At 31.2% G+C, this 15,686-nt stretch overlaps 1 protein-coding gene across 4 annotated transcripts in view; it reads right to left on the reverse strand.

Moving 5' to 3' along the window:
- Positions 1 to 15,686, reverse strand: part of LOC145279738 (protein YIPF1-like) — a 148,011-nt gene that overhangs the window by 55,988 nt on the left and 76,337 nt on the right. For all 4 annotated transcript variants that reach the window (XM_080131036.1, XM_080131035.1, XM_080131033.1 and 1 more), the window contains exon 2: positions 5,803 to 5,839. In XM_080131036.1, the coding sequence (XP_079987162.1) occupies positions 5,803 to 5,839 (37 nt within the window). The remainder of the gene's footprint in view (positions 1 to 5,802; positions 5,840 to 15,686) is intronic.

Raw genomic sequence — 15,686 nt, forward strand, 5'->3', positions numbered from 1 at the left:
CATATAAGATCTCCTCACTATTGCTAACCCTAATTATCTTTTACGGGGAATGGTTCACCTTCTCCAAGTGATGTTACCTCGTAATAGCACGAAGCTGGATATTCCACCAGACTAGATAAATTCTTGTCCTGGAATCCAGTAAGACCAAGAGACCAAAATGAAAGATATACTACAACGTATAAAAATGGTTAATTGGGGAGAGGAAAATTATGTTCTCAACTTCTTTACTAACTCAGTGTTTGAGAGATGAATAGAACATTCGAATATCTATGTATCTCAAGTGTTAGCCCCAGGTTGTGGGCCCCTAAACTTCTGAGAATTTCGACTGAAGTAAAATAAAACAAAAAGTAACCCAATTTTGATTTAATCTGAAACAAGCGCCATCTCAGACATGATGCACAATACAACTAAAAGACATTAAAAGATACCTTTACTGCCATTCTGTCTTGTTGAAAATGGAATGCCACTATATGCTTTTTATATTTTTTTGTTTAAGATTGTGTGGAACTGGAGCTTAGAGAAACTGGGCATTGTGGGATAATTACTGGCTTTACTCTCCCCTATTTTACCAGAACATGCACAATATATATATATATATATATATATATATATATATATATAATACTCCTTTGTGTCCGCTTCAATATTTATATGTATAAATATCTATTCATTTGTATAAAACAATAAAGATAGATAAATGTATATTTAAGCAAATACAAGCATCAGCAATAGTTGACTGAATATTATAATTCTTGTAATGAAAATAAGACAACAATTGTAGTTAAATTGGAAACCAAATTTGTAAAGGAAATCTATTCTCTATTAAACAGAGTAAATTCTTATTGTTTGGATTCATCAGGCTACTGTTCTCATCTTGAGTGTGATTTTCACAACGTTTCAGTCGATGTAACCTTTGACCTTTTTCAGGTGTATCTTGTTGAACTCAGGCATTTGTACGGAATTTCCAGTGGAACCCTTTATTTACTTCACGGGGGGGGGGGTAGCATGCTCTTGTTCCATCAGCAGTAAGTGGGTAGAGGTCTTTGCATCACACAGTGGTTAGAGTACTTGGAAAAATCAATTATAAAAAATGATATTCTCCTGAAGGTTGAAGGTTCAATCCTCAGTGTGGGTGTCCGAAAAATCCAATTGCAAATTACTTAGGACCTCTATCCAGTCATGGTTGGAGATTATATCGACCAAAATGTGAAAATCATACTCAAGATGAAAATAGTAGTCCGATGAATCCAAATAATATGAATAATCAATCTTCATCTCAAAAATTCAGAAACGTCAGAGTAAATTCTCTATTTATATATGCAAAGACAAAATGTGTTTATGTGTATATCAAGCAACAGCAGCAACTAACTTGAAGTATTGGTATAATCATCACTATTCAAAACATTTTTGCAGAGCTTATCATTTACTTATCTACTTTTCCTTATTCTGAAACAGTTCTGTCTGTCCATTTCTTTTGCATTGTTATAGTGCCTCAGTGTTCATAGATGAGTGAGGTATTATTGTGATTTGTATTGAACGGTTGTGACTTGTTCTTTTTACTGCATGTTTTTCACACTTGAACTTGCAACTCTGGAAACTAAGTCTGAATTTGAGACTTTATTTTTTCATCAGCTTATGATCCCAACTTTCGACTAAAGATCTGCATCCTTTCCTATTAAAGCTGCATGGTTAGTGATGAAAATGCTATTTCAAATCTTCATAAGCAAAACACATTTAATAAAAATAGTTAATGCTTTGCATTTCTTCTCACCACATACAACATTAAAAACACCTATCATTATTCTAACAATGGTTACAAAGCAGAATTACATATTTATAGCAACCGAAACATACAACATCCCTATATATAATAAAAACGTTGCAGTCTTTCCCCTCTGGACCAAAATACTGTAGGCTTACAACAACAGATGGCACATACAAATTTATTATGCCTACATTATTAGCCACTATCTTTTGTAACTATAGAACATTTAAGACCCATTCATTCGTTATAAGGAAACCCTAGATTTAATCCTAGGAGTGCCATCATCATCATCATTGCAATCACCTATAGACAAAATAGTTCCCAATTTTCCCCTTAATCATTAAGTCCTCTCACCGTTCCCACATAAACCGCATAATTTTACACACACCCTTCATAACTGATCCGTAAACTCATAGACATAGCATTCACCTTCCATTCATCGAAACAAAAAATAAGGTTTCCACAGGCATGTTCCGGCTTTTATGATTGGCTGATACGTGTCATTCTCCAATTCCAGAATGAAACTAATCCCAGTATTTAACGAACGCTTCGACAACTTAACATTATTGTCCTCTCTTACTGCTACATAAATACAATTACATTTTAACCAACTAAAAAGCATTTTCAAATAATAACCAACACAAAAAATATAATCGACATTTCTTTTATTTTTCATATCGTTATTTTTGGGAGGGGCCGGGTTTATTATTTATACACATGTGATAATTTGTTTCCTTATTTTCATTATTGGAAACAATGAATTCAGCAAAGGTTGCAAAAAATCGTTCCTTGTTAACTGACTTTGGCAACCACACATGCACATCTAGCGTTCTTTCCTGAATTAGTTTAAATAGATTAAAAAACATGACGTTATATTGATTATGTCATCGTGGAGGAGTGGATGTTGGGGCCACGTCATAAGCTACGGGTTTCACATTCGCGCCCATGTAAAGGATTGTTATTTTTTTTTGTTAAAAGTTTTAACATTTAAACATGTTCGCTTCTTCTTTATTTTCCTGTTTTTAGCTCCTATTTTTGTATGCTCCTTTTTTTACCCCTTGCCCTTGCACAATATCCTTAATACACCACCTCTTCACACCCGAGCAATGCCAGGTAACCCCATTAGATAACCTGTTTCCTTATTTTTGGTATTGAAAACAACGAATTCAGACCGTCACAACTGTGTTTTTTCTCCATTTTTGTCAGTTTTTTTATTATCAAATTCAAACAGTTTTATTTGATTTTTTTTTCCTTTAAAATTTTTTTTATTACTGAAATGAAATGAAAATTCTTCATTTGTTTTTAGGGTGTTTTCTTTTGGTTTGTTTTTTGGGTTTATTTTATTTTTTATTTTGGTTTTATTTTTTGTTTTTTACGGTGATACGTGACATAATTGAAACCAAATATTGCAGTAATTAATAAAAATAATAATAAATGATAAATACACTGAAGAAGTTTCGTTTCATTTCCTTAGGATAGGATTCCAGGTTTTCGTTCTTAAATAAATTTCTGCTTCTTAATAAAACTTTGGGACAAACTATTTTAGTTGCGGAGGCTGGTAAATAACCAGTCAACATTACCACAGCTTCAAGAGCTAAATGGATGTTTTTGGGGGTTTTCTTTTTACCTCTCTCCACCCAGGCTGCCTACTGCATGTAATTTTTTTCTTTTTTACAGCTGGGGATTGCTCAACACCCTTACTACATCACCTATTTCCACCTGTTCTTGACATTCCGATAGCCGATCCTACCATGAGGAGTTGGGTGTGTCTATTTTGAAAGCCGTTTGTAACACGAGGAGGTTGGGGGTTGGGCAGCGACACTACACAATACTTCAAATAAACTACAACATCATTGTCAAACCTATTCTCTGCATATTGTAGAAAACAATCAATCATGTATTAACAGTTTCCAAGACATTTTCTCTCTCTCACTACATTACTTTGTTTAGATAATTGATTGAGACGGAAGTCCAGGAACATAAATTATCATGCCATCTTCCCACTGGTTTACATCGTTTTCTTCACCTTTCCTGATTCATTCTAGACATGCTAGATTAGTGATTAATTGGTTTGTGTCTTTGTATGCATTTAAATACAGATTTGAGATTAGAAAAACAGTCAAAGATACATTTTGAAAGGCTTGTGCTTGTCTTCATTTAGTTTCAGATTATATTTTGAAGTTAAATGCGCCTTAATATGACAAAACAAACTCAGTCTTGCTTTAACTCCCAGCATCTTATGAGGATGGAATTGTGAGCTATCTAATAACTGTTAAGAGTTTAAAATAAAATCAATTTCATGTTTTTTCTTTTTTTGTTCTATTGTCTGGTAATGTCCATGTGTGTAAAGATCTTTCCTAAATTTTGTATTGGTTATTAAGTTGTTTTTAAAACAAAAATGGTCACAAAGTCCGCTTTCATTGTTCAAGATACCTAGGCTAAATTTTCCTGTTGCAGAGAAAAAAAAAAGTATCTGTTGTGTAATAGACTACAACATACTCTTAAATATTTAGCAATTAAATTTATCATTTTCTTGCTCAAGTAGATAAGGAAAAAAAACTGGTTTTATTGCTTATATCTTTGAGAAAATCTTAAGTAGAAAATAAGAAAAAGGTAAAATTTCATAGAGTTAAGACTTGTATTTGATAATATTTAGATCAATGACAAATTTGCAGACTGAATGAAAACAAGTTTTAAAAGAAACTCATTTCAAACTGGATGAAACATGACTGTTACATAAATAATGAAAAATGGCCTTGCAATCTCGCCCTCCTCTTTCTTTTTTTCCCCCCACTTCCATCAGATAAGAAAAAAAAACAATAAAGTTTAGGATTTTTACATTAAAAACAATCAAAAGATCTAATATCAAAAAGGTCAACTAAATTATATAAAACAAGAAAAAACGGTAGAAGATTACAAGTTAGATAAAATAAAAGAATATATTAAAAATTCAGTAAAAGTGTCACGCAATTTCTTTTTAGGGAATGGCTTCTGTGAAATGGAAATAAATATGAATGGATATTCTCAAGATGTGCACATGTAGTAACGAAGGCACTATATTTCAAGCATGACTAATGAACATGCTATTTCAAACTTGAGCATTACTACTTACTGATAAAGCTTTAGAATTGTAAGCATGCATGCATGATGATTTTTTTCATGTTAATCATGATGGTCCATGAAAAAATATGAGGTATCACCAAGTTAACGAATGAATTTAATTTCTTGTTTCTGTTTACTTAAGTTAAATACAATGTATTTTTAAGATGTCTACAGTATATAATACGTAAAAGGTGTTTTTATCTATTTAAGAGATGGCTGTTTTCTGCTTAATCAACATTTTGCCTAGCAGCAGAGTAAACCCTAAACGATTGTTTACACTCAGTCAATCAGCACCACTTTACCTCAAATAAAATATATACAACAAAAGCTACATCATTTGATTGAAAGTCAGCAAAAATATATCCCCAAAACGGATTCAGAACCTATCATTTTAGAAAGACTGTATGGAATACAATCCAATGAAAATCAAACAGTTGTTAACGAAAAGGTATGACATGCAAATTATTTTTAAAAAAATATTGTAGATATCGCTCTTCTTAATTTTAATAGTTTCATGTTCTCTCTTAAGCATATATTTTCCTTTTTCTTTGTTCTTATTAGAAACAGAGTTCATATAATAAACAATTTAAAATTAACATTATTTATAATGAATTTAACTTTTAAAATAAAATAAATGTTGGCAGTATTTTTCCTTAATCCTTCAAAATAATATCGGTTAAGCATTGAATTTTCAGATTATAAAAATATTTTCTATTTTAAATTACTTATTTCATTTGTACAGAAAGGTATGCATCTGTTAAATGATGTTTTTGAAAAAGATCTGATTGTACTGCTATATGCCTATTAAACACATGTACAAACTAATATGTAAAATTATAAGTTTGGTATAAACGTATCTTAATAGGCTTTTTTATTATTATTATTTTAGAAGACAATGGGGGGGGGCTTTAGAAACAAAAAATAAAAATGTTTACCTTGAAATTGCAAATCATCTTGGGCAGCTTTTTTTTCCTGTAAATAAAAAAAATATAGAGAGAAAACTGAATCAGGTGATTAAGGAGGAAAAATACAGTCAATATGAAAAATGTTGAGGAAAATTGATATTGAAGTTGTAAAGATGCTGTGCATAAGTAGCAGCAAACTATAAATGAGAAGAAACAGTAAATGATGCAGAATATAATCCAAGAGAGAGGGGGATAGAGAGAGACACACGTGCAACTACTTAAACAGATGCTAATTAAAGAAAAGAATTCTACCAAGACCAAAAAGTTTAAGGCTTTCTTAATTGAACAATGGAATCAATTTGAAATGAGTATTCAAACATATTGCTCAGAAAATACATATTTGCTGAGATCTGATATGTAATTATAATATTAAAGGGCTATTCCATATACTAAGCACTGCATTTTATCTGAAATTTTATTTCACATTTCAAACTATCTCACACAAATACATACATTATATATATATATATATACTTATAATTCTGTTTTTTCCACTTTTTAGTCGGGAACTATTGAATCGAGTGAATACTGTATGAACCTTTGCTATGTTAAGAGGCAGCGAACTAAGTATTATGGTATCTATTTGATGCACAGTTAGGAATTAATAGAGATTAGTATTTAAAGCAGAAAATGAGCACAAATTTAACCATATTCAGACACAATTTGGCATAAAGCACTCATTCTAAGACAACAGGCTATAAATTTTTCCACTTTTAACAGGTTAAAAGTCTACTATATATATTATTTTCCTTGTAGTGGACCTGCTACCTCAAAATAAATTTGTGTTTTTTCAGGTTCAAAGGTTGATTAAAAAATTAAAAAAACAAAAAACAAACGATTCGTACTAATCCATGTATGTTGCAGTGTTAAATAGGTAATCTATACAAACCTTATGACAAAAGTAATCAAGCTGATATTCATTAACTTTCATGTTTTTACCAAAATTCCCATGAAGGTATAGATAGTATTTTATAAGAAATAGAAAATACTAGCAGGTCGCTCAGTCATAAAATATGCTTAAGTATGATATTTTAATGTATGCAGATTTCGTATTTATTATTATAAATTCTCTATCGATTATTATATAGTAGTTATTAAGAGTAAAAAAAAATATGATTTGAGTGATATCAGAATCAAAACATAGCTTTCCAGTCTTATTCGGTACCTCTGAGCCACGTGGATATGCATATAAAAAGTTTTAAAAAATAGTGTTGTTTTAAAAAAATAGTGTTGTTTAACCTATATATATATATATATATATATATATATATATATATATATATATATATGCATACGCATTCGTATTCCTGTCTGTTTGTTTATTTGTTCACAATTTGATTAATATATACAAAAGGTCCGCTACTTTACTCTTTCATTTATTTCTATATACAGTATCATTCTTGCTAAATATACAATTAAGAGGCCATCTCATTTGCATATTGCATTAAGGAAAATTTATTTTACTAAATAGAGGTATGCTAGTTAACGTTTCTAGCGAGAGAATTGCTTTAAGTGTTCTATTTAAAATTGTCACTTAATAAACTTAAATAACAATTTAATTGATAATATATTTAATTTAATTTATTTGGAATTATTTCCGACATCGACGTTTTTAAAGATTTAGAGTTATCTCCTCCTAGAAACTTCACCAAATAAAATAATTTGGTAATTTCAATAAGTTTCCAGATTGAAAAAATAATTTCGTGTAGACAGAAAAAATGTTTTTTTGTTTTTTTGAATATTCGAAAAAAAAAAAAAAAAAAAAAAACGCGAATAAACTGAAAAAAATTTCATTTGTTTGTTTTCAATATTCTTGAAACGGCTATACAGAAACTTTGATCGCTTCAGCTACACTTGTAGAAACAAAAAAAAAGCCCCCCCCCTCCACTCCTAATGAAAAGCAAATCGAAAAGTTCGTTTATTTAAGGAAAAAAACAAAACAAAAAAAAACAGTGAATAAAGTGCCTTTACAAAAACTTTATTAAATCTCAACACTAACGTACTGTACATACAATAATCCTTATCCCTGAGTGGCTTCCGGGCCTTGATAAGTGGTGACCACCTTGTAGAAAAAATAAATAAATAAAAAAATGAATAATAAAAGTAAATAAATAAAAACGCATATTACGCACACGTTTAGCTAATTTTTTTTTTCCGGTCGTTCGGGCACTCACTGCTATTTTTATTGAAACAAAAGTTGTTTTGATTTATTTCTATTTATTTATTGGGGTGGGGAAGGCGTTAACGCACGGACAACAAAAAGTGCTCAATAACCGGAGAATAGTTTTTTCTCATGCATCCCTTCTGGCGAAATAGGGTATCACATACTTCTTTTTTTGGACGATTACATTTACATGTTTTTATCCGTTCTGTTATTTTTGAAATTGTTGCCTATGATGAAAATGATTATTATCCTTAGGTGTGGTAAAACGGAACTTCATGTCAACCCAGGCAATACCGAGTACCCATGCTAGTAAATATATATTTGCACATGCACAGAGGAGCACTTTAAGTCGACTTACACCTGCCAAGTTCCAATTTTTTTCTCCCAATTCTGACCTATTAGCAGCTAAATCCAAATCAAATTTTTTCCCAATATATCAAGTTTCAAGTCTGTAGACCAAAAATTGATAGAGAAGTTTGGTAAAGACCGTTCTTCACACAGACAGACAAAAATCACATATATATATATATATATATATATATATATATATATATATATATATGTGTGTGCGTGTGTGTGTGTGATTTTGTCTATCCGTGTGAAGAACGGTCTTTACCAAACTCCTCTATCAATTACATATATATATTTACCAAACTCCTCTGTCAGTATATATATATATATATATGTAGTCATCCACATACAGAACTGTTTTGTTGTTTCACAGCTCATCAGTGCTGTGAGACAAGCAACTACCTCAAGCCAGAATCGAAACCCGATCACCCATATGACAGTCGGAGCTTCTAACTGTTGCACTATTTGGCTGCTGCTATGCGGCAGTGAATTAACAATGTTTTAATATTGTCCAAATACTTAAGCTCAATTTGTTTACAAAAAGAGCATCTAACCACTGTGCCACAGGTCCTTGCGGGACACATCGCACAGTGGTTAGAGTACTTGGAAAAATCCAAATAAATCCAAATAATACAAATAACCAATCATCATCTCAAAAATTCAGGAATGTCATAAACTGCATAAATTTAGAAAATACTTGAATTGTTTCTAAGTTTTAGTTCTATAAAAATCAACAATAAATTTGAAAACGAAATAAAAATTATACAACCTTCACATTTGATAATAATTTGAGAAATAAGGTCTGCACAGAAAATAATTATTTAATCATGAAGTTATACATATTCATAATGTACTTCATTCTATTTGAACAGTCAAACATCTGTTACAAGATCATTAGTATACTCTTGTGAGCAAAAAAAATGGGCCAAACAAATTTTATACATTTTATTGCACTAAAAGCTATGTTGAACAAAGAATAATTGAACAAGGAAACTTAAACGAGACTAATAACATGGAACAAGACATTTAATAAATGCTTAGGATGGAATCGCATTCCTTTTTGATTTCTTTATAAGATTAATCCTTTTAGACATGCTCTCAACAAAAGTGGAACACTGTGAAGAGGAGATGCTATTCCATTTGCTTTGCACAGCTTCCTACAGTTTGTCATTGTTCTCAAAAGTTCTTCCGGCCAATGCACGAGATATTATGGACTAAATATTCTCGACTGGGTTTAAATCGGGGCTTTGACCTGACCAAAATATCACATTAATTGAATTATCAGAAAACCATTTTTTTGTGACTTTAGCAGTGTGTACAGGGCATTATCATGTTGAAAAATAATGTTCTGGGATATTCCCAGCTTCTGGATACTTAGTAACAGTTCTGTTTCTAACATTTGAATGTATTCCTTTGCATTGATTGACTTCTCACATTCAACAAGTTCCCCAACTCCTGCTGCAGTAAAAGTTCCTCATACCATTATCCCTCCATTCCCATGTTTAACTTTCGTTTTTATGCAACTTGGCGAAAATCATGCTTCAGTTCTTTGATTGCACCGTTCAGGAGCATCGGGAGCATCAATAACAAGACAAAATCTTGATTCTATCTAACCGAAAAACATTCCTGAACCAGTATGTATCTTTCTTGCCGTAACACGAGAAAAATCTCTGTTCTTAGATAAAAATGGCTTCTTTGCACGCATTAGGGGAAAATCCCATTTCTTCCACTCATCTAGATATTGTATATCAAGAAAGAGAATTCCCAGCCTTTGTTTTTAATTTTTTGCTATGGTCAACATAAGTTTTATTTCGATCCTTCAAAACAGTTAATTTAAGCCTGTGGTCGTCCTTCAAAGTGGATGCTCTAGGGCGACCAGATCCAGATTTCCCTTTTACCAAACATTCGACTTTGAACCTTTGACCAATTCGCTTCACTGCAGAAAGAGAGTTTTTCACATGTTCTTTTCTTAAAATATCAAAAGTCTGCTTGTAAGTCATTTTGGACTGCCTTAATCCTGCAATTCGTTTTTTTATATCCTTGCCAAGATGCGGTCTTCCCATTTTTAGGATTAATTTTTTCACTTATTATTATATGCTATAATAATAATGATCTACAAAATAGAAATTTTCAGTTAAAATTAACAAAAATTCATGGAAAAATATTGAAAAATCGATTTCTTCCTTCTTTCACTCTTGGCCCATTTATTTTGCTCATGAGTGTACAAGCAAAATATATAAAAAGAATTTTTTAAAATACTTTTTATATGTAAAATATTAAACTGCAATTATCGAAGGCAAAAAAAAAAAAAAATGAAAATCTGAAACTTGCATTATTAAAAACGAAAAAGTCACTGGTTACATGATTGTATTAATGTGGAGAACATATTTTGGCTATTGTCAGTGATATCAATTATGCACATAGTTTGCTTCCTATTTCCCTAAGCTTATAAAACATTCGTAAAACGAATAAGAAATAAATAAGCTTTTGTAACATTGATTGCCTGTAATATAAACGGATATAAGAGCACAAAATGCTATTAAAATAAAAAAAATACCCCCCCCCCCCAAAAAAAAAACACCATCTTCAACCATGACAAATTCCGACCACACTTCCAACTTCTCTCGGACTTCATTAGTTAAACAAATTCATAATAAAAATATTCATCAGCCGCCATCTCCCAATCTAAACATTGTATCAAGCAGAGCATAGGTTTCTACTACCAGTTCAGATAAAATTGATTGAGAAAGCAACATTTAGATAGAAAACATGATTAATCACAAAAATATAAATATATTTATTTTTCTTTCATGTATAAACAAAGATCCTCCAAATACACTTTATAGTAAAGCACTTTCTCCTAGATTTTGGTGATCTCATATATATCCGTCAAAATTTTTACAATATCAATAACATAAAACAACTATCTGAACAAATAAATCCTAACACAATATTAACATTTTTAATTTTAAAAAAAGTTAACCTATACAAGAAACTATAACTAATCCAATCTAACTTGACTCTGTCTTAACCCAAAATATCCGCCATTATGACATTATCTAATGAATAAGCCCAAAGACTGACTTGATTCAACGAATGAGTCAAAATACTAACATGACTTGATTTTAAAAAAAATAGAGGCCCCCCTGCTGTTTTTAACAGCATCAGCGACCACGGCTCTCCAAATTGTAGAGCCATAATCTAGGGAGGACAAGTAAAGACAGTAGTTTCCCACATGCCCCCAAATACCAACTTGGAAATTTCTACAACTTGGCACAGTACATACAGCACATAGCCTTCCCAAATGGTCACCCATCTGGTACTGGCCAGGCTCATTGTTGCTTAACTTTGGTGATCTGGCAAGAACTAGTGATTGTGTCCGTGATTGTGCCATATATTTAATTCGGCATTAAATAACAAAAAGGGTTGATATGCCATAAAACAATTAAACAAACACCAGGTTTTTAAGCTTTTTCAAATATACATACAGGGTCCGTCCATTTTCAAAAAGTCTCAGTCAATAATTTCACTTACATCCCCACTTTTTCGCTTTCTTACAAACACAAAAACTGGGAAGAAATAAAACGGTTTGAAGCTATATGAATATATCACTAATGTATGACCACTGACTGTTTTTTTATGACTACCTAATCACCTTAAACTATATTTTCCTACTTATTTCTCAATAGTTTGGATTCAATCCAACTTGTTTTCTAAATCTCTTTGTATAATGCCTCCTTCAGTCTCCAGAGATAATATCAATCACATGACTTGTTGTTTATCGAATTCCTCTTTTTTTTTTCCATTTAACGCCATTGTTTGTACAAAATGTAATAGTTTTCCTTAAGATATCCTTTTGAGGTGTATTTTGTTTTCACTTTATTTGTTCGTAATATAGGATTTAGAAATATTTTATCCTATAGTACTTTTATAATTTAAAATAGAATTTTTAAAAATTAAAGAAAATTATCTTGTTCATATCTTGGTTTTCACAAAGAGGAAAATCAAAATGATTGAAAACTACAACAAATAAGGTGAAAAGTCCATGAATCACAAAGAAACACAACAGAATGTTAAAAAAAAAATGTACTTTTTGTTTTTTACTTTTTTGTTTTATATATGATATGAAAGACTTAATAAGTATTGTGGGTTGGAATTGTAAATTTATATTTTGAAAAGCCATTTTATTTATATAAATAAAAAATAAATACTTTATCTGGCTACTCTCACTTTCATGTGCATTATTTGGTGGCAAATATCTCCTAATCTTTGAACAACTAGAAAATTAAAAAATGATATATGAGAAAAAATTAATAATCACAACTTGTTATTATAATCATTTTCTTGTTAGAAATTGTTTCTAATTTGTAAAAAGTAGGAATTAAGAATTCTTTAATCCACTCATTGATGCTATAATTGTGTGGTTAAAAAACATTGATTTTCTTCTATACAAAGGAGAAATCACCACTTATCAAGGCCCGAAGACCACTTGAGGATAAGGGTTAATTAAGTGTAAGGTCGTCATCAGGACAATATCGTAGTAATCATTAATGGTGGAAATTTGGTATATTTTGATTATTTAAGGAGACGACTCAGCAAGAACTTGTTTACATTGGACTTAAAGATCACCATATTGTAGTCAGATGAAAAGCAAGCCAGCGGAATAGAGTTCTACAGACAGACAGTTCTAAGGAAGAAGCTTTGTTCATGGAATCTACGTTTAAGTTTAGGCACACAGAGAGAGAGAGTCGGGTAAATTATTGATAGTGGTTTTAGTTAGACGAGTGGTTTTGTGAAAGTTTGGTAAAGGGGGGACATAGATTAGAGCTAAGATGAGCACTTGCATGAAAATAAAGAGATTAGAGACAGGCTAGCAACGTCTCTTCTGTGGGAAAGAGATTGCAAGGAAGAGAAAAAGACATCACATCAGATTACAAAGCTAGTTTTGAACTCTGTCAAGGCAGGATAGAGTGCTCTGAGCATCTTCTGCAGAGATGTGGCAACAGTACTGTTTCCTAGAACGTACTTGGCTCTTATACAGATAGAGGAGTGTATGAACAGTGAGATATCTACTGGAGCAGTAGAATGATCCAACCATTTTTCTCAAGACTGACAACTGATTTGATGTATGTGCTCAATTTCAGATCAGCAGTGAATATCAGACACAAAAACTTATAAAAACATGGTGCTTCCCAAAGATGAGAGCCATTTATTTCAATTGGGGCCAGATGTGGGTCAGAGCGTTGATGATAGAAAGAGAGAAACTTGGTTTTAGATGCAACAAAATTAACCAGCCACTTTTTTCCCCTATTGCACCATGTGCCAAAGGTTTAGGATAAAACAAAAACTATAAAAATTGACTTTGTAATCTTGAACTAGAAATTATATTTGAATTGACATTTTAAAGATTTCAAAATCGCTTGCATTTTGCACAGCCACAAAGAAAATCACGACAATTTATTTTATAACTAACTGTACCTACAAGATGTTGCCTGAGGGTCTTCCCTTTCATCTTTGTTTCTCTTTTTCATTTTAAAAATTATGTTGCTGGGATGTTTTTATCATTTTTGTTAATAGGATTTTAAAAAGTTAAATTATAGTATTGTTTGGTCATTAATTGAACCAAATAATTATAAAACTACAACTACTTTTGTTAATCAAATGAAAACAGTATTTTTCGATCACATCACTATTGTATGAATGAATAATGTAAAAATTATATATTTTCTAACTTTATAACTAGTGATCTAAGTATTAAAAAAAGTGTTTACACTGGAAACCATGGTAAATAATTAACACACGAAACTTTTGAATAGATGTTTTAAATGTATTGGATAAAGTTGTTTTTTATATAAAATTTTAGAAAAATATTTTTTTTACAGTTTGAACAATTCTGCCAGTCAAATAATGTTTTACATTTATGTGAGAAAAGTAGTAAAATAATTACAGCATGATAACAGAACAATTACATGTGAAAATCTATTGAAGATTGACTGATTTGAGGAAAGGTGGGGGGAATTATAAAGTGGAAATATTTAGGAGTTTTCTTTCCACCTTATTAACTCCGATGATGAAAAGTAAGCTAAGAAAGCAAAAAGGCTGAAATTGAATGAGAAGCAAGTTTAATGAAATATATATTGATTTTAATCCACTTAAAGTAATGTGTGAAGTGCTAAAGAAAGTGCGTCTGCTATTATGTATAAACAAGCTTGGGGGCAACAACTGGGTCTAAAGAACAAAGTGGGGAACAGGAAGGAAGAGATTCTCAAAGACTCATATTTTTCAACACATCAGGGATTTTAAAAGATAGTTTTCATTGACAGGTGACTCATATTCACGCGCGTGCGCGCGCACGCGCACACACACACACACACACACACACACGAATAGTCTAAAACTAAAAGCCAAATAAAAAAAAGATTTCAATTAAATTGCATCTTTATATATTAATATCTATATACTTCAATTCAATTATGGATCTTGTCTCCATGCACATTAGATGATGCCACCAATTAAAAAGAGATTGGAGATAACAGTGAATCATGTCACAAAATAGTGATGGCATCTATATAAAAAAAAGAGCAAGGTCTTCTATCTAGACGTCACATGAACCTACTACATGAAGTCATCTAGACCACTGGAAATATAATGCTTTTTGAAACTTATAAGTTGATTTTAGTTGAGATTTGGATAGTTTTGTTTTGTAGGCGTATATAGGCGTGTACGGGCCATCCCTATATAGAGAGTGCTACCGCCTCTCTGATATACACCAAAAACTGATTTTTTCACCATACACACTTTTCATATGTACATAAATGTTTTAGGTGGTAGTAGGAAGAGCGAATAATATATATAAAGGGCAAATGATAAGTGGGAGAAATGTAATGATGTGAATAAGTAAAATAGCAAAAAGAGGAAGAAAAGTAGAGAGGGGAACTAATAAGGGGAATAAAACAAAGAGTAAGAGATATGGAGGCAAATGTAAAAGAGAGGTAAGAGATATGAGAGAGATAGTGGGAGGAGTTTGTACTCCTTGTAAAAACATGATAATTAACCAATGGAAAGTTACAAATAAAATTAACTATTTAATACATAAATACTGACCCAACGGGTCATAGATGATCTATTATACTACTATATACTAAAGAAAGTTATGTTTTTTGGAAGAGATTGTTCAAGAACCATCTTAAAACTACAGAATCTGTATATATCCTTTTTGGGGTATGGCTTTCAATACAAAAAATAAAATAAAAACTGTTTAAATATATCCTCATTTTAAAATCACTTATGAAAGAAAATTGTTGATGAAATCAATAATCAGGTATTTTTTTAAGGTAAA

The sequence above is a fragment of the Euprymna scolopes genome, chromosome 7, assembly GCF_053919585.1.
Source record: "Euprymna scolopes isolate OS-2025 chromosome 7, ASM5391958v1, whole genome shotgun sequence".
Classification (NCBI taxonomy): Eukaryota; Metazoa; Mollusca; class Cephalopoda; order Sepiida; family Sepiolidae; genus Euprymna; species Euprymna scolopes.